Source organism: Danio aesculapii, chromosome 1 (assembly GCF_903798145.1).
Source record: "Danio aesculapii chromosome 1, fDanAes4.1, whole genome shotgun sequence".
Taxonomy (NCBI): Eukaryota; Metazoa; Chordata; class Actinopteri; order Cypriniformes; family Danionidae; genus Danio; species Danio aesculapii.
Window position 1 is genome coordinate 21,450,736 of NC_079435.1, and position 20,972 is coordinate 21,471,707.

A 20,972-nucleotide genomic window follows, 5' to 3' on the forward strand; every position below is an offset into this window, starting at 1 on the left:
TGAACTGCATTTGACAACGGCTGGTCTTCAGCTCAGTTATTACTTGCTATTTCTTCAATGGGGAAGAAGAGGTGGACAAATGAGTGAGAGTGTGTAGATATTTCAAAGGGTCTACAGCAGGTATGCAAGTCAAACATTGCTACATGTGATGTACAGCATGTTCAGTCTGTCAGTAAGAGCATGGGAACGATTGAATTCTAATTGAACGATTTAATCACGTGTCTAAAGTGCACAGGTACACTAAGTGCATGTCCAAATCCACTTTTGCTATTTTAAGCATGGGAAAATGGTTGGTCTAAAGATGCTAACAGATGTTACACACCTACAATTTCAACACTTTACCATGGGTCTATTAGACTCTAATATCCTGTACATAATATAAATGTGCAGGGAGGTATACAGTGCATGGTCATTGAAACATGATTATGATTTATAGAAAATGAGCCAAGACCAAGAAGTCTGATATACAACAAAGACTTGTACCAATTTTATTACCTGAACATCATACAGGGCTTATGCCCCATTCACACAGGGCGTCAGAGTCGACGCTTCCCAATGACTTTGAATGTGTGACGTCAACTGAATTGTGGATCCGCCGAAACCGCTTCAACGGCATTGCTCACTGCAGAAGTTTTCAACTTTTCAAGCCAATGAAAGCATCAACCAATCAGATTGCTTTATGCAAATACCCCAGCTCAGACAGTAGCCGATTGCAGACTATAATTTCATAGGCTGATGCTACTATGACGATCGCCTCGGCCACACTTCGGACATGCCCTCCATCAAGCATTGATGTTGAAGCTCCGTGTTCGTTGGTGTTAATAAGTTATGGGTGTGTTTTGGGCCTAACAAGCATTAAACCAAGAGTCTCATCTACCATTCACCTTCAGGAGAGAGTTGCAGTCTTACCATTTTGAATTTACTATTTACATTGTGGGGGTGACACAGTGGCGCAGTAGGTAGTGCTGTCACCTCACAGCAAGAAGGTCGCTGGTTCGAGCCTCGGCTGGGTCAGTGTTGTTTCTGTGTGGGGAGTTTACATGTTCTCCCTGCGTTCGCATGGGTTTCCAAAGACATGTGGTACAGGTGAATTGGGTAGGCTAAATTGTCAGTAGTGTATGAGTGTGTATGGATGTTTCCCAGAGATGGGTTGCAGCTGGAAGGGCATCCGCTGCGTAAAACATATGCTGGATAAGTTGGCGGTTCATTCCACTGTGGCAACCCCAGATTAATAAAGGGACTAAGCCGAAAAGAAAATAAATGAATAATTGAATTTACATGTTGGACTTTATAAGTGATTATTGAACGATTCAGATCCTTTCACTTAATTAAAGATGTTTGTGTGTCCTGGTATATGTAATAAGAACAGATGCATGGACCTGCATACAGGTGCATTTCACTAACATGTTCTATATAATAAATAAATAAATAAATAAAAAATTCCCCTTAACATTGATTCATTCATTCATCCGGGGTCACCACAGTGGAATGAACTGCAACTTATCCAGCATATGTTTTATGCAGCAGATGCCCTTCCGGCTGCAACCCAGCACTGGGGAACCCCCATACACTCTCACATACACACACAAACACTACTGCCAAATTAGTTTATTCAATTTACCTGTACTGTCTTAGGACTGTGTGGAAAACCCACGCCAACATGGGGAGAACATGCAAACTCCACCCAGAAATGCCAACTGGCCTAGCCGGGACTCGACCAGCGACCTTCTTGCTGTGAAGTGAGATTGCTAACCACTGAGCCACCATGCCACCTTCACTTGAACACTTTCTACAGGGTGGGCCATTTATATGGATACACCGTAATAAAAGGGGAATGGTTGGTGATATTAACGTCCTGTTTGTGGCACATTAGTATATGTGAGGGGGCTTGTAAATAACTCATGAAAGAATAAAGTTACGTTAAAACAAAGCACACTATTGCTTTTTCTTGAAATTCCCAATAAGTTTATTAAGGTGTATCCATACAAATGGCCCACCCTGTATTTAAACCACATGGTGCAGAATGGGAAAATGATACTTGCACCGAGCATAAATTAGCAAAAATAAATAAATAAAAATAAAATAAAACACTTGTGTTGTGCCTGGTGCCGCATTGCACCATGTGTATGATAAGGCCCTACTGTATGTGTCAATGTAGATTTGCTGTATTTTGCTCTATTCGTGTGTCTGTGTGTGGGCAGTTTTTTCACCTTGTGCAGATGAAATGTCTCAAAATCTTGTTGGAAAAACATTAATTTTGACAAAAGCTTGCAGGGGCATACTTGTGAGGATAAATGGTTCATGAAATAGCGAAATAATGTGTTAATTAACTGGAAAAGATTCTATAAGATGTGTTTACAGACAGAGGTCACGGTTTGTTGTTATGTATAATTATTCTGCGGTTAGTTCCAGTTCATTTAAGAGGACAAAAACAGATTTTTTATTTATAGTAAAAAATCCATATAACATTAGGAGAAGTGTTGTATTTCCTGTGTCAGAATGCTTAATTAGCTTACATTAACAACATGAACAACATTTTCGGTATTTCAACAACACTCTCATTCTAATTGGACAAAGAGGATACGGATGGATCAAATCAATGTTAAATAAGACATTAAAGACATACTGTATATGGTTCCAAGACTCCAATTACTAAAGAAGTGGCTTCATAGCTTCATAAAACATATCATAAGCCATAAGCATCAATTAGAAGATGAGAATTAAGATTATAACGGTTTTAGGCATAAAAAAATTAATCATTTCCACCATTAAACCATTGATTTGTGGCTATTTTCAAAATATACCAGTTGCACAGACTACGCACGGTTTCTACTCAAGGACATTAAATTGTATGCCTTTCTGGCCAACATTTTACATATTTTTGAACTTGAAAGCTGCTAGAAAATGCACTTGCCACTTTATCTGCACTTCTAACATTGTATTGTTACTACTTTTATAATTATTGTTACCTCTTTACCTCTTGTTATTATTGTTGCTGTTTTAGACAATTCGGACTGCATTTAATAAAGGGCAAATGTAAACTTCCTTGTATCTTGTACAATGACAATAAAGATTCTGATTCAGATTTTTGAACATGAGGGTTGTATTGAGGGTTCACATGCACTTAAATTGTAAAAACAATCATGCTTATACTTTATTTGTGATCAATTAAAAAGTAATCATAGTAAGTCGCTGCATAGCACTTCGCTAGCTTGCCTCCATTACACTCACCCCCCTAAACCTCACTTCCATCCCGGACGAGCCCCCACGTGTAACCTACCGGTCCTGCTGCACCCAACCCTGTCTGAGCTGGTATCGAAGCGTTGATTCTTTCTATGGGAGTCGGTTGCTCTAACAAGGAGGTTAAAGACCATGGCCTCTAGCTTCTGTCACTAGAGCACCTTTAGAGGTCAGAGGAGTGAGGTTTACCTGCATAGCACTTAATACATATTTAAATTAACCCCAAAATTTTGTACTGTCTGCTACTCTATAAATGTACTACGAAAACTTGTATATATCTGCTATTTAGCCAACTCTGCCAAGAGCAGGTGACTCTAAAAATGCAGTGGATCTAATATTCATGTCATTAAGTCTTGAAGAAGAATAGACGCAAAATAAACAACAAAGTTACAGGTGCACAAACATATATGTGTACATGTATACTGTACACATTTAATAATTGTAGGTTTTCCTCTGTTGTCTATATAAATGTGTGACCAGTCCTTCACAGACAGCGTCGGTGGTGTTGTTGCTGGGAACACGCACGCACAGATCAAGGTTAACTGAAGGAGCTGGGGGTGTTGCTGCTGTCTGTATTGATTGAGAGTAAGCCGTGTGATTGTACGCATTGCTGATGGCTTCATTAACTAGCTGCTCTTCTACAGGACCCCCGTCATTCTGTTTGGCCCTCACAGCAGACTAAAGACCCACCGCTGGAAGCTTTTTGCCATTGCAAATTTTCTTGCCCTCTTAATACAATAACATTGCTCTGCACTCAATGGCATAGACATCTTTTATTTCTTTCAGTGAGAGAAAAAGCAAGACGCAGCTTGAGCCCAGAAACAAAAGACAGACTAAGCTGAATGCAAATTCTGCTGAAATAAACTTAACCTGATTGTGTCACTGCTGCTTAAGCGGAGATGAATGACTTCTCCTTTGCTGTGTTACTAAACAGCCACTGACGCCTATATAACTGCATCACGATCAATTTACCTGTAATTTATGACCAATTCATAAAAGCACATCCAATTTCCTAACTCTGCTGATGGCATGGTAGAGCATGAAAATATCCTATAACCGATGCAAAACATGCTGCATCACTGAAAGCGCGGACACGTCCATCACCTCAAGAACAAACACATTACTGTATGGCGCATCATCATAATGGCCTTCAAACAAATGGCCATCTATCTTCACAGCATGAGTGTGTGAGTGCTTGAATTAGTTCTTAAGTGAGGAAGACCTAGTGGGAATACACCTGCCTGTGGGTGGGAGAAAATGATAGCACCTATTTATGTGAAGTTATTTATTTCTTATCATTTCGGTTATTTAGCATATGCTTTTAATCATCTTATGCTGTGTTGAATAACAAAAGCTATTTTAATGCTGTACAAAAGCTGTATTTTAAAGGTGCAGTATGTAAGTTTGACACCCAGTGGTTAAACTTGGTATTGCAAGCCTGGTCCAAAACATGCACAAGCGCAGGTTGCCAGATTGGCATCAACAGGAACGAGCCTGACTATCTAGACTAAAGGCATGTGATAGAAGGAATATTTTCCATATTAAATTGAGTTTTTGTACTAACCAACACCTGAAATTTAGATTTTAGAAATGGCTTCTATTTCTTGCAGCTGAACAACATGATAAAATAACAATGTTTACCTCAGGTACTCCTCATGTGCTCTATTCAGTGTTAAATGCTTATAATGTGAGTTTGAATGTCATTTTCCATCACGTTTATTGCCATACTACTGAAAGCAGGAGCAGATAGTTCACCTCAGATCTTATAAATAGATCTTAAAATAAAATAAATCTTTGAAATTGAACTTAAGAACTAGACTCACTGTAAACCAACACATATCAGTGATTTACCATCTACATTTATTAATGTTAAAGAGAGTTACTACGTATTGATTAGATTATTAACCTTACCATTTTGTTGGAGTGCAGTGAGTGCATATTCTGTGCTTCTGAATGGCTGTGTTTAAATTTCTGTCGTGTTTCGTCTGGTGCAAACAGCCAAATTGCTTACTGCTGCGTATCTCATCACGAAGCGTGTTGTTAGGACACTGGGTTACAATGTAACCTGCTCACCTAATGTTTACGTTCTGAATATTTATATTATTTGTTAATTAATAACCACTTCATGTGGAACTCAGAATCTGTGTCTCATTTTGGGATGACTACTGTCCATCAGAGGTCGCATTTTTGGTCATTGACACACACTTTGAGAGCCTTCCAGACTGACTGAATGAAATACGCGGTTTTCCAACAAGGCAACCCTGGGTGCTAAAATATGATTGGCTAAACTGGCACTGGGTGGGTTAAAAGAACCAAAACAAAGACAGCTGTTCCGACACGTAACGCACATATTAAAAGCAGAATATTTGACTTCAGCATTGTTTTTCAGATAAACAAGAATGTTTACTTAGCATCTGCAAACATATGGCATTTTTATGCTTTAGAAAAGTCAAAAACTTACATACAGCACCTTTAAAGACCTCAGTATACTTCAAACCAAATTGAAGAATAAACTGAAACACAACCATTTCAAACAAAATTAGACAGACATTACCTTTTTTAAATATGTTTTTGAGTTTGTTTCGACAGATGAATACAGCCCAGCTCAGATGCTTATGAAACTGTTCTTCTCTCACAGCCACCATCGTTGTTGTGTTTAGGGGACATACAAACAGCTTGACAAATGTACGACTTCACCTAATGCAGTGTGGAGCGATAAATCATTAAACCATATTTTCAAACTACCTTTTGCCCTTAACAAAGAATGAAGAAATAACTTTAAGTATATCAGGGCTTTGATGTGAATCTTTTACTTTGGCACAGCTATGGCAAGAACTAAAGAACTATTGGTAGTGGCACCCTGTGTAGCTCCACCCACAATGAAAACTAATTAAATATGCATTTGCAACAGTAGACAGAATACCTACTGAATCTGTCACATTTGGAGGTTACAAAATAATACAAATATTTTACTTTACAAATTAGTTTATTTTACCATATCATATTTTAATTTAAATGCTACGAGCTTTACAAATGCTATTGCAGTCAGATTCTGGCAGGCATGCATTAGTGAAAGCACGCAGTTTTCTTTGTGCGCTGCATGTACAATCAGTGTACACATTCACACTGTCTATGTTTAAGACTGACAGCTGAATTTACACACCATTTATCAGAACAGGTGTTCAGGATGCCTTACAGCTTACAGGAGTGAGTTGAATAACAGAAATCAATGTATAAATGAATAGCAGAAGTCAGCCCCCATTCTGTTCTCATGTTGGTAGCCATAGTGACAGTAAATATTAAAGATAGTGACTTCCACAACAGCGCCATGGCTTATCACAACTGACACGGTGTTATTTAATAAATAAGTCGAGGTGCGAGTTCATCCGTCAAAGCTTAATTAGCTGACAGTGGTTTTCAATTTTTAGTGTAGAGCGCAGCATGTGGGTCATGACCAGACGACAAAACTGATGGGAGCAGATCTGGAGGACAGACATGGAATGAATGGAAAGCTCTTATATTAAACATATCTGTGTTTCTGTGAAACAACAGACTGTACATGAAAAAAACACATGCATGAGATGCATTAGGCTGTATGACAGAAACATTTAAAACCCAAAAATGTGAAAAAGTACATTTTATGATGATTAAAAAGGAAAATGATCTTGCGGAAAGAAAAATAAACTATTAAAAATTAAAGATATTTTCTCTTACACCACTAACAGATATTTTTCCTGTTTCAATCATAAACTCACTTATCTGTGATAGATTTATTCAAAAGCATATTTTTTAAATGCAATTTTACAACTTAAGCAAATGTAGATTTAAGGGGTGTACAGTTGGCATAAAATAAAATATGCCTATTTCCAAATGTGTATTTTTTATTATGAAAGACACATCTATGTCATTATATTTTTATATATATGCAGAGCTTGACATTTTTTGAACTTGTTTGATTTAGATTTTCAACATTACTAGCCACTTGCTATTTTCACTGGCCACAATTTTGTTGTTGGGAAAATATATTTGATTTGCACATATTTGACTGACATGCTAAAATGACTTGATTTAGATTTTGTGTTATGTCCAGATGCCTCCTCATTCATTTCACTTTTTTGTGACATTTAAAAAAAAGTTATTGTCATGTATTTAAAATATGCACAGTAATCCTGGCTAAAGGTCCCAGATCACCAGTTAACTACACATAAATGGGGAGTTAATCTCACATTAAAGTAATGTTATTGTAAAAAAAAAAAGATAATTAAACCATATTAATTGCGTGTACATGGTTAATGTTGGGCTCATTAATAATCTGTTCATAGAATAGTCGAAGCGAAAGCAGCAACCGTTGTATATATATATATATAGTCAGAATTATTAGCCCCCCTGTTTATTCTTTTCTCCAATTTCTGTTTAACGAAGAGATTTTTTTTCAACACATTTCTAAACATAACAGTTTTAATAACTAATTTCTAACTGATTTATTTTATCTTTGCCATGATGACAGTAAATAATATTTTACTAGATTTTTTTCAAGACACTTCTATACAGCTTAAAGTGACATTTAGAGACTTAACTAGGTTAATTAGCTTAACTAGGCAGGTTAGGGTAATTAGGCAAGTTATTGTATAATGATGGTTTGTTCTGTAGAATATCAAAAAAATATATAGCTTAAAGGGGCTAATAATTTTGACCTTAAAATGGTTCATAAAAAATTAAAAACTGCTTTTATTCTAGTCGAAAAAAACAAATAAGACTTTCTCCAGAAGAAAAAATATTATCAGACATACTGTGAAAATTCCTTGCTCTCATAAACATAATTTGGGAAATATTAAAAAAAAAAAAAAAAAAAAAAAAAATCAAAGGGGGGCTAATAATTCTGACTTCGATTGCATGTTTTTTTTTAAATCTTGAGCTCTTGAAAGCAGCTGGAATGTGGGTGCACGATCATTGCTTTTTGTCTAGTCTATTTCAAAGAGAACCGATTGCACCAGTTGCATCTCCTCTAAGCACAGTTGCTTTGCGCAAGTAAAAAGGAGTGCTTTTTAAACAGTCCCACGCATCACATCACTTGTGTGCGCGAATGATCATCCTCTCATTCGGTATTCACCTGCTTTCTTTTTCTTGTGCAAACACAATTATTTTTGTCAGTCATGCTGCTTCCGGATCAGAATCTCGAACCCTGCTTTTAAGAAAACTACAATTGAATTATTTTTTCAACCAGCCAAAGTGGCTAGTGGTGAAGTGTCTGTCTAACCCGGCACATCTGAAATCTAAGTGAGTGAGTGAAATGCACATGAAACACATGTGAAAGCTATGGTTTTGTGGCTTTCCAAATGTGGCTACATACTCTCATGTGCTCTAATCTAATGTTCACTAATGTGCTCCAATGTTCTAGTGTTTCACATGTGTTCCACATATTTAAAGTGTGATTTTAACATCTGATTAAACAGGCGAAGAACATTTGGTTTTTCTGTAAGGCTTTTTTACCTGGATCACAATACAGAATAAAATATCTTAGGTTATTTCCCTTTCATTATGACAATGTTTAAACATATATATCGGAAAAGAAGACAAAATAATGTGTAAGAAATTCACTTTTTGCAGCGAGACTATAATTGCAGCCTTGTGAGATTACAGTGTATTAACACACAGCACAGATTCACTGCACTCACACTTAAAATACAGGTGTTAATAATGAAAATTGGTAGTTATGTTTAGAACCATGCTAAGCATGACTTTAACTGTATTTAGCACAATAGAAAACTGACAGAGAGTCTTATTCTGCTGCTGTGTGAGTGTAGCTTGTGAATGTTCCTGAGTGCACAATAAAATGGCACTCCATTTCACTGGTCAGTGGGTTTGTGTGGCAGCTAATATTAGGGACAGAGTGAATCCTTCTTTCAAGAGCCCAGACAGAGAGAGGAGGGAGAGGGAAGAGGGATATAAAAAAGAGAGAAAGATTCTGGGTGGAATGCCAGGGCATCTCAGAATCCACACCACTTGAATTCCTGGTCTGAATGGTTCAGACAATCTCAAACCCCATTTATTGTGCATTCTGCACACACACAGCCCTATCATATACTCCCATTAAAACACTCTCTTCTTTGAACTTCATATCTTCACCTAAATGTGTTTTTTGGCTCATCATCCTGATTCCCAGAATGTTCCAGGACGTGTCTGCAAGCGCCATGACAGCCGGCACATCAAAGCAGCCGCCCTGATACTGTAAGACTAGTGTTTAAATGCTGAGGAATGTAAGCCTGTTGCTCTCAAACACACTGAGAGGTTTATGCTCATCCCAGATCACTGAAAAGCACATCCGAGTGCCAGTAAAGATGGCATAGTGCAAACAAAATGGTTTTGGAGTGTGTGATTTCCATTTGTGTGTGGGTGTGTTTGCGGCTCAGGAGGAGGGTCTGGTTAGGGTGTTTGTTTAGCTCCAGTTATGTTTATTTAAGGGAGTGTGGGTCTTCATGGCAGAGGGTCCTAGAGGTGTACTTGTGTAGGAGTGAGTCTGTTTGGTAATTTTCTCTTGCCTATTACTGTGCGTGTGTTCTTCTGCCTGTTTACTAAATGCAAATGTGTTTTTTGTGCTAGAAAAGGGGCTTGAGCGGATTGTGCCTATGCTGTATTCTGCATTTGTGCGTGAGCGGGTGTTTGTGTGGTTGACCCTTACTGTTCTCAGTAGACAGGGCAGTAACTGCGTTGGTTGCTGTGGAGTCAGATTTGACCTGGCCGTTCTCAAAAGCATAGCCCTCCGTCTCCTGCAGCTGCCAATTCAGTCCAAAGAGATGCATGGCTATAAAGAAAGAGACACAAGAGAGAGAAATTAACATTTAAGAATAAAGAACCAGGATGCAATGGATTCAGAGAGAATTAAAACAACGCTATGGGAAAGCTGGGATAAAACTAATGTGGTTTTATTCTAGATGGTTACACATTAGCCCTCAGATTTATTTTAAGCTGACCTTGATACAGTGTAGCTATTCATTTAACTACTGAGAAATATTATATAATGACATGTACTTACTGTACAGTCAGAGTTGGAATGTGGGTTAGGTTTAAGGTTAGTTATAATCATTAATAATTGTAAATACAAGTACATTGAACATGTGTAACAAGGGGTTCAAAGTCTAGGGGAACCTTATTGTCCACAAATGTAGTCAGACTTGATTACTGAAAAAGGTAGCAGCAATCCACTTCTTTTTAAACCAAAAAATTTGAGAAGTAATTTGTGCAACACAAAGATTAATAATGGGACTTGCCTTGGTTAACACAAATATTTGCTTTAAAGTTATCACAAAATTAAAAACTTTTTTGTAATAAAACATGATCAAGCCCTACTGTCCTGCAACATATCACTCAAATAACATAATAGCAGAAATTTGACACCAAACACCCAATAATCCAAACAATTTACTCATAATTCATGATTTACTCAATACTCATGATTCACTCTTAATTCTTTTTGTTTTTGGAGAGATGCCATAGAAAAACCATTTAAAGGTTTTGCAGAGATCTTTCAGCAGTGTTGTCCAAGTTACTCAATAGTAACTAGTTAGTTACTAGTTACTTCATTCAAAAAGACTCAAAAACTCAATTACTTTATCGATTACTTACACCAAATGTAATGCATTACTGTTAAAAGTCAGTTTTGAGTGACTTTTCCAAACAACGTTTTTAATTTATGCCCTTTAATGCCCTTATAACCTTCCTTCAGTGCTGCGTGGAGAATACACTGTTGATCAACTTCACAGTTTTACTTAATTTGCATTCTCACAACTAAAACACAAGACAGAGTAAGTAATTTTTAAACACTAATTCATTTAAGTCAGACCAGCAGTACAAAAATGTAAATATCACGAGGTGATAAACCAGCTGAATAATATATTCCGAAACAAAAAAAGCAAAAACTAAAGTTGCTTCAGTATCATAAAAGTTGTCGTATTTCACCCTTAAACATATTCCTTCACAGCTTGAGTATGAAAACTAGCAACAAAACCTTTATGAAATAAATGAAAGTAATCTGAATTATCATTCAGAATCAATTTGGTGAAACGGGGCATCAATAAACTGCTATTACAGACAATCATACATTTTATGCATTTTAAACAAAACCAAAACACAACAGCTGCTCAAAAACGAAATCTATGAGCAACTTTCAAACTAACCACAAATTAAATGCGGTATGTCAGCAACTTATTGAAAGTAAGTTGTGTATATTTAATGTGCAAAATCTGCTGTTGTAGAACAAAATATATAAAAATATGTTCAAGAGCCCATTCAGTCTCTCTCATGCGCACACTTGGTGTACCTCGCGCGCATTCGGCCTCTCTGCTTTCGCTTGACTTTTGTCCAGTCTAGCACCTCATACATGATGCGCCTTTCCTTTCAGTGGTTGGTTGGCGGCCACCAATCCCACAATGCATCACCAATGTCAACAGGAAGATGTATGCTAGAGTACCACCAAAATGAATTAATTTCCCACACTGTAAAAAATTGCCGTGATTTCAACGGTAAAAAAAAAAACTTAAAAATGCTACAGTAAAAATCCGTAACCTGGTTAACGATATGTTTCCTTAATATATACGGCGAATAACCATAAATGGACTTTCCCAGAATTCCCTGCATGGCACATCACTTCTTATGCTTTTTGTTGACATTACTATGGATCTTTTTAGTTGTTTCCCCATCAGTGATGTACATTAGAGATTTATGTTAGATCTAATGTTGATAAACATTTATTTCATGACTTTAATTTTGTGTGTGTTACCATACTGGTGCTTAGTAGCTGTGTGAATGACACTGAGCACCTTCTATATACTGATGCACTTTTCTGCTTGTTGGAAAAGTTGTTAGTGATGAGCTTTGGTTCAATATGTAACTTTCGCATCAACCCTACCTGCATTTGGCTGTGTTAACGTGTCTAACTGTGTAACAAAAGATGTGTAGATGTTAGTAGTTCAAAATACAGACATATTACCTCTATAAATTAATGAAATACGGTAGTTTACCGTAAAAATGAGAAATTACTTTTACGGTTTGTTCCGTATTTTTAACTGTAAAGTACTGGCAACCACAGCTGGCGTTTTTTTTACCGTAAATTTTACGGATTTATTTTTTACATTGAAAGTAACGGACAAACGCATCAAATTGTAATGATAACAGAGTTAATATATTTCAAAAGTAATGCACTACAGTATTAGTTCTGTCAAAAGTAATGCCATTACAGTAACACATTACTAGTAACGCGTTATTACTCAACACTCTCTTTCACTGTTTTTTTTCTTAAAAGAATCATTTTTTTTCTATATGTGAAGAACATTTTATTTACTTTTCCATCTAGGAACCAACAATGCCAATAAACAACCTTTATGTCATTCAAGAACAGCCCTATAATGTATATACCCATTTTTGTTTGTTTCTTAAACCCTTTCACAAGATGATACAAAACCAGAGAATTGTTGGTCGCAGTTATTGCTTTGAATGTGTATATTCTGTGAAAATTTAATTACCGACATGTTGTGTAATCAATGCCCCATACAAAGACCTTTTGAAAGAAGACTGTACAGATGTCCTGTATTGATCTGTTTGTGCTTTATTCAGAAGCTCTTTAAAAGGTTGTTGTTATGTGTCAAGTGTAAATACCAATTCATTCATCGTGACTCACGTTTTTGTGTTTAAATAGCTCTAAGATTGTCCATTCGCCTCAGCTCATGAATTGGGTATTAGTAACTGGAAAGAGTGTGTGCTTGTGCTGTAGAGTAATATGTTTAGACAGCTGCTTTCGCTGTCTCATTTCACTTGTACCTGAAATGTCTGAATGTTCTTAACTGGTCTATGATTTGGCAGTTGTTCAGCTTGACGAGAATGCAAGAGAGAGAAGGGTTCAGTAAATGTGTGCATGTCAGGATTTAAGGGTTTGAAAAACACAGTGGGCCTGTATATCTACACGAGGTTCGGTTCAGGTGTGGTTGGAAACACAACTGGCTACATTTCATGGTGGGTTTGCCAAACATTCTCGGTTCTTCGGTTTCTGCAACAGTTCCCTGTGAGTAGCATGACGGCCTGAGTGAATCAGCACCCAATTTGAACATGTTTTGTTTCCTTGGTGATGGCTGGAAAGCACATGCCTGGAAAGGTCATACAGGATAGTGTACAATCTGTAGGATGCTGTATGGGGAACAAAGCCATCATGATGCCTGATCCTTACATGGGGAAGTGGTTGGCTCTTAACCGAGAGGAAGTGCGGGGAAATGTCAAGAGGTTCACAAAAGTACTGCACATAGATACTTGTAATGGAAGAATAGGCTGGCTATTCATTTTGCAGGCATGGAAGCTTTCGTCATTTCAATGTTGGATCAAAAGCATTGTTTTAAAGTTGCCATTCCAGAAGAGGTTGGCAATATGTTTGTGTTTTGAAGAAATATTTGAATAATGTTGCTGTTTTTACTTTGCAAACATACAGTGACCAACAGCTATTAAGCTTCAGGGTGGAAAAATGCCTGGTGTGAGATAAAATAAAGCAGATTGAGATATTTTAGCTGTCAGTCACTCAATTCCATTTATAGATTTGATTATGTCTGTGGATTAATGATGTGTGAAGCACAGTAGCGGAGGACGATTAAAAGTGACTTACATTTGGAGATGTGTAGTATGATATAATGCTTTTATGGATTTGCCCTATTTGAAGCTGAAGTGACATTAGTATCTTTACATATGAAGAGTTCAGATGCAAAATCCTCTAAATGCCTTCTCTGAGTCTATTTATGTTTACTTATTTTACATTAAAGGCAATAATAATAGCATATTAATTGACATAAAAAGCAAATTACTCAACTTAAACACAGAAAAATGGTAATTTAAGGAGAAGAATTCAGATGGCTCTTAGAGGTTTTTGCATCTGAACTCTTCATATATTAATTGTATAGCAAAAAGAAATGTGAAAATTCTTATTGTATAAAAAGGAAACTAGCCACTTATTCTGTGCTGGTGTTTCCAATGGCATGTATTAGTACAACAGTTCCAATTGTGCTGGATTAGACCCTGTTCTGAATTATGAGCTGGTGTAGCCAGCAAACCTGATTCCTGTAAAACCAAAAAGCATGTGCTTTCTGTGAGAAAGCCCTTAAAACGTTTGATTTTTCAACATAACAATGTATATCATGCAAGTTTGAAACAGCATGATGTAAATGTTTTTATTTTTCATGTTTGGCTGAAGAACTCCTTTAACTGCTATGCCATTTCTGGCATGATCTAGTGATAATTGTAATGCTCATGTGATTTGTGATATCATTAGTTGATTTGGTCTTGCATTAATGCATGAAAATCTCAAAGGAGTAGCTGTACAGTATTGGGTCCTTGTATGTGTGTGTGTGGTAGCTTTGTGAGGTGGGCTGCTCTGAGGGGACAGGCTGATCCTCTCTCTGAGTAACAGCAGTGTTAGCTGCAGACGTTGGCTCTAATAAAGGTAATTTAGACCTGCCAACAACCCCCACTGGGTCTCTCCATGCCCCCAGAGCGCACACACAAACCTCCCCACATAAATCATTTTCCTTCTCTCTGCACTGGTGTATTTGTGTGTTTATTTATGTGCGTAAACTTTCCTATGTGTGCTTGTTATCCAGGACTGTTGGCTTCTTCTAGTACCCCCCGAAATGTGTAGATAAAGCTCTTCAGCTTGTCGTGGCATTATAGAACAAAAGCACTCCAACAATGCGCAGAGATAATGAGAAGAATAAAGACCTTCAGAGAGTTTAGAAGAGTTGAGGTGCGACGTAGTGGCCTTAAAGTATTTGAGCAGTAATTGGCTTATAAAATTCCTTAAGCTCATCCTCCAAACTGTCTTTATATCTCTCTATCTGGTCCTCTCTCACTCTTTCGCTCTCATTAAATTAGATACCCGCTGGGTCGGCCCGTTCACAGAGCAGCCGATGTCCAGAACTCTGACCCCAGCAGAAGCAGGGGGTTATGGGAGAGTGGGCGGTATTGACTTCTCCGGCAGAAAGACGGCCACCCCCTGCTGATCTGATCGAGCTGCTCGCCGACACACTTTTGAGCATGCTGCTCCATTAACTTTTCGCATCGTAAACGAGGAATGAATGTGCAAAGTCTCTCACCTCTGCGCTGGATTCTTATTGTTAATGAAACAGATTCTTGATGGTCAGTTGATACCACATCTGAAACAAGTGTGCGTGAATAAATAACATTAAAAAGATGCATGCCCATCTTCTAAGAGCCATCAGGTATTTGGGAATGATCATGCATGTGTATGGAACACATCCAGGCTATTAGAATACAAATGTGCCAAGTGCAAATGCAAAAAAAAGCACAGAGTTCTCTCGGCTGACAAAGAATGTAAATTGGATGTTGGATTTTTTTCCTATCAGTTGTCTCGCGAGTGATAAAACAGCTAAAGGTGGGCAAGATCATGGGAGGTGGATCGCTTTGTTAATGAGCCCTGGGAACAGAGAGCGATGAATGATAGAGCAGGCTTCAGTGAAAGAGCAAATCTACATGGTGGTGAGAGAAGAGAAAGGGCAATGGAGGGAAGCACAATGCCTGATCAGTTTGAAGGTGGGCCGCTACTGCCTCAGGTGTGTGCATGAATGAATAAGTGCAGAAGGAGGAAAATAGTTTTTACCGGGGCACTGGAGTTCACAAATAGAGCAGTGAGAATTACAGTGGAGCTAAATACAAGGCAACTTATATGAGGCAGGATTGGCGGTTATGTAACCAGTGGGACTCGCAATGCTATAAAGGAATCAGCGGTGCTTCATCTTAAAATACAGCACCATATTTCTCATTATATGTCACTTACGATCATTAGCAAGTGGATGGGGAAAAACTGGCTTCCTGTGACTCTATGAGAAACTATTTTCAGAAATTAGTGAGAGGAAAACAAAACACCAACAAATCTGGAAAAAAAAAGTGACAGTCATGAACTGTTGTTCCGCAAGTGTACCGCAAGTGAAACACACCAATGAATAAAAAAAAAAAGACTTTCCGCAGCAATAAATCAAGGGCAAAACCAAATGTCCTTCCATCCCTCAGGGTGTTGTGTTGTGAGTACAGCCGCTGACAGCCGTCCCCTGAGCTTTCCCAAATCACCACACAAATTACCTCAACTCTCTTTATCCCTATTTACAGTCATCAACCACTTCTTGCTACATTTCTGTATAGCCATTTACGAAAAAAAAGTTATAATGCATCTTAAGAGCATTCCATCAATGCCAATCAAACTTTGCTTTTCAAATTTAGCGAGAAAAAGGTAGGTTTTTTTCTTTCAAAATGACTCAGACTATTAATTATTCCAAAATAAATCAGTGGGAGGACAAAGCAGCTCGCAAACGTGTGAAAATAAGAGCACACTGTGGAAAGCCTGAGTTATTACTTTCTCCAGAGTGTCACTATTCATTCAAGGAGACAGAGGCCGAATGAAAAACTCTACCTGGCTCTGCCTAAATGTAAAATGCTTTTCTGAGGTGCAAAAAGCTGTGAAGTATTTATGAGGGGCTTCTCCATCTTTTAAAACACGACGGAGGACCTCTTGGCATGCCATGCTTCCTCTGGCTGGTGTTTGGTCCACTGGGGCTCTTTTATGAGTTTCTTCAGATTTTGGCATCAGTGTTAGGAGCAACATGGAGAGGCTATTAGCACTCTGCTCAGAAGATGCAACATCTTTATGTCAATGTTTTAAAAATAGTTAATGGAGTTAAAATAGATCTAAAATATTGCTCTTGGATATTTAATGAGGGTACTCACAAATCACCAACAATAATCTTTTTCAGTTTAATTCTTTTCATCAATTGAACTGTATGCCTACTGTATATATACACCCACTGGCCACTTTATTAGGTACACCTTATTAGTACCAGGTTGGGTACAATGTGGTCATAAAGGGATGGACATGGTCAGCAAAAATACTCAGATAGTCTGTGGCGTTGACACCATACTCAGTTGGTACAAAGGGTCCATCTCATCATTACAACACCTCCACCATCAACCTGAACCATTGATACAAGGCAGGATGGATCCATGGTTTCATGTTGTTGATGCCAAATTCTGACCCTACTCGGCAATGTCGCAGTAATTGAGACTCATCAGTCCAGGCAATGTTTTTCCAATCTTCTATTGTCCAATTTTGGTGAGCCTGTGTGAATTGTAGCCTCAGTTTCCTGTTCTTAGCTGACAGGAGTGGCACCTGGTCTGATTTTCTGCTGCTGTAGCCCATCCGCCTCAAGGTTGGAAATGTTGTGCATTCAGAGGTGCTTTTAAGCATACCTATTGTAACGAGTGGCTAATCAGCTCGAACCAGTCTGGCCATTCTCCTCCAACCTCTGGCATCAACAAGGCATTTGCGCCCACAGAACTGCCGCTCACTGGATATTTTCTCTTGTGCGTGATAGATCAACAGTTTTTGAAATACTCAGACCAGCCCGTTTCAAAGTCACTTAAATCACCTTTCTTCCCCATTCTGATGCTCGGTATGAACTGCAGCAGATCATCTTGAGCATGTCTACATGCCTAAATGCATTGACCAACATTAAATTCAACATTAAAAAGGATCTATTATGCAAAATTGCATTTCTTATTATTTTTAAACATAATTACATGTCTACTCGGTGCATAAAATCCCATAATAGTAAAGACATATCCACCCTCTCTGTTAGCTATATTGCCCGTTAATCAGAAATTATTGATGCGTATATTGGTAACATACTTCCCTAGTATTTATTTAGTATGTGAAAAAAACAGAATGTGGGCTAAGTAGTATGAGATTCTGAAGTGTGCATCTAACAGATCTTCTATCCTATGAGCCCACAAGATATAATTTATAAATAGAAGTGAAGCAAGTGTCTCAAGATGAGCCATTCAGGAATGTACCTCAATTTAACTCCACTCTGGAACAGATTCCACCCATGACTAGTGATGGAATCTGCCCTATTAGATAGGCTCTTATCTCTTTACACATTCTGCTATGTTTATCTACTTGAAAGAGTATTCAACTGCAGCTTTCAAGTAAGAAATTTATTCCAATTAAATTAATAAGTCATTCAGTCAAGAGCAGAGAGTGATTGAATGTTTTTCTTTGGGTGTTGTATTCATATTAACAGCTTAGACAAGAATACTTTAGCATGCTGCTGTCACTTACCTAATATGAAGTTCAAAGCATAAATGAATACTCCCCTTTAAAAAGAAATATGTTTTCTGTTTCCATTTCTCAATGAATGTATAGCTTGGTGCATTAAAACATGCATTTATATTTATTAAAAGTGCTGTTTGTAAGTTTTTCATTCCTTTAAAGCATAAACCAAAAAAAAAATGCTTGCAGATATTTAAGAAACATGCAGGTGAATATTCTTGTTGATCTGAAAAACAATGCTAAAGTCAGATGTTCTGCTTTTAAAATGCGAGTTATGTGCTGGAAGGGCTGTCTTTGTTTTAATTCTTTTAAACCACCCAATGCTACTTTAGCCAATTATATATCAGCACCCCACGTTGCCTTCACGGAAAACTGTTCAATTAATTAATTCAGTCAGGAAGGATCTCAAAGCATGTGCCCGCAACCAAAAACGGTAAGGTTTACAATCTAATTAACACATATTAAATCTTTATAACATTATTACATGTGCATGCTGAATGCTTGATACGTGTTGGCTTGCACTGAGTCACAGTTATGAATTTCAATTTCAAACGGTTTATTTAATGTCAAGATCTTAGGTGAACTATCTGCTGCTGCTTTCAGTAGTCTGGCAATAAATGTCATATAAAATGGCATTCAAACTCACATTATTAGCATTTAACACTGAATAAAGCTCATGAGGTCTACCTGAGATGATTGTAGCTCCCCTGTGAGAAATAGAAGCCATTTCTAAAGTATAAATTTCAGGTGTTGGTTAGGACAAAAACTCCTTTATTATTGAAAATATTTCTTTTATCGTGTGCTGCTGCTTTTAGATAAAAACTGGTTCAAATCAGTCTTAATTCAGCGCTTGCAGGGACTGAGCAAAAATGTGTTTCGATCCAGGAGTGCAATACCTACTTCAGCCACTGGGTGTCAAACTTACATACTGCACCTTTAAAATAAGATTGTGCACCTAAAATATTTACGAAGAGAAAGATCAAACAATTACTCAAATGAGGTGTTGCCAAAAAAACTATAAAATTGACTGAATTGTTCTTAGTTTTGCACTGTGATATAAAGTTGCTTTTTAATATTAGTTTCAGTTTTGGCTTTGGTACTTACTAATCTTATGTATATAAACAATATATATATATATATATATATATATTTTTTGTATAGCATGCTATAGAAAGTTTCCATTTAAAAGAGAAAAGGGGTGTATTTATTTATTCTCGACACTGTACATGTGATTTCATTACCATCAATCAATGTTCACAAACATAACCAAATGTGTTTACAGTATGTGACTGAGCTTGAAGTCAGTTTAATACTCTACAATAAGTGCTGTGAGACTGTGGTTTTCTGTGTTTACACTTCAATATGTACAGTAAGACAACCAAAGATATTTACCGTAAAATCATATATTGAAATTGAAGAATTGCTGTGAAAGTTTTCTGTTGATGTCAGAGTGTCCAATGCACAAGCTGTAAAGGCACAGCATCTTCTGGGGGACTTACACCACTTATTATTCTTATTTGTTCCAGCATTATAAATGACCTGTGGGGTATTTTGAGCTGAAATTTCACAGACACATCCTGGGGACACCTGAGACTTGCATTACTTCTAGTAAAAAGGAGCATAAAAGGTCCCCTTTAAAGCCAGCCGCAGAGGATGTGGTATTGATTGAGCGTTCATGAAAAATCTCTACGTGGCTATGTTACTCCTGTTGAACAAGGACAGAAGGAGAGAAACCTGATTTGCCCGTCCTTTGTCTTTCGTGTTGTGTGGGTGTGGGCTTAGTGGAGATGGCTGGGGTCTGACACACCAGATGGGACTGACAGAGAAGAGGCTCTGGGTTTTCTTAGTAGCTGGAAGAGCTGCTGACGCATAACGTGTGAGGCATTGTTTGCTGTGTGAAACCAAAGAGCAGGATATGTTCTCCATCTGCAATGTTGACAGTGTGAGACACGGTGCGATCAAGACTCTGCATACACTGAACTCGGTTTTCTCAAGCCCTATTTTGCATTCTTATTTATAATTAAGAATACACGCACATGAAGAACCACTACGTCACATCAGTTCATGGTGATTGTTATAGTTCATTCATTCATTCATTCATTCATTCATTTTCCTTCACCTAAGTCCCTTAATTAATCAGGAGTTAGCCACAGCGGATTGAACCGCCAACTAATCCAGCATATGTTTTACACAGCGGATGCCCTTCCAGCTGCAACCCAGTACTGGAAAACATCCATACACACTCCTTCACACACATACATTACGGTCAATTAAGTTTTATTCAATTCACCTATAGCGCAAGTCTTTAGACTGTGAGGGAAACCGGAGCACACGGAGGAAACCCATGCGAACACAGGGAGAACATGGGGTGAACCAGCGACATTCTTGCTGTGAGGCGATTGTGCTACCTACTGCGCCACCATGTCTCCCTGAACGTTATAGTGATAGGTAATATTTGCTTTTCCTACTATAGAAGTCAATAGCTACAGGTTTTCAGCTTTCTTCAAAATATCTTCTTTTCTCTTCAACAAAAGAAAGAAACTCATTAAGGTTTGGAAAAATTGATGGTGAATAAATAGTGAGT

General features: G+C 37.7%; 1 protein-coding gene across 1 annotated transcript in view; it reads right to left on the reverse strand.

Annotated features, from left to right (window-relative positions):
- tenm3 (teneurin transmembrane protein 3) overlaps positions 1–20,972 on the reverse strand; it is a 217,033-nt gene that overhangs the window by 100,166 nt on the left and 95,895 nt on the right. Inside the window, 1 exon segment of the mRNA XM_056457389.1 lies at positions 9,920–10,042. Coding sequence (XP_056313364.1) covers positions 9,920–10,042 — 123 coding nt within the window.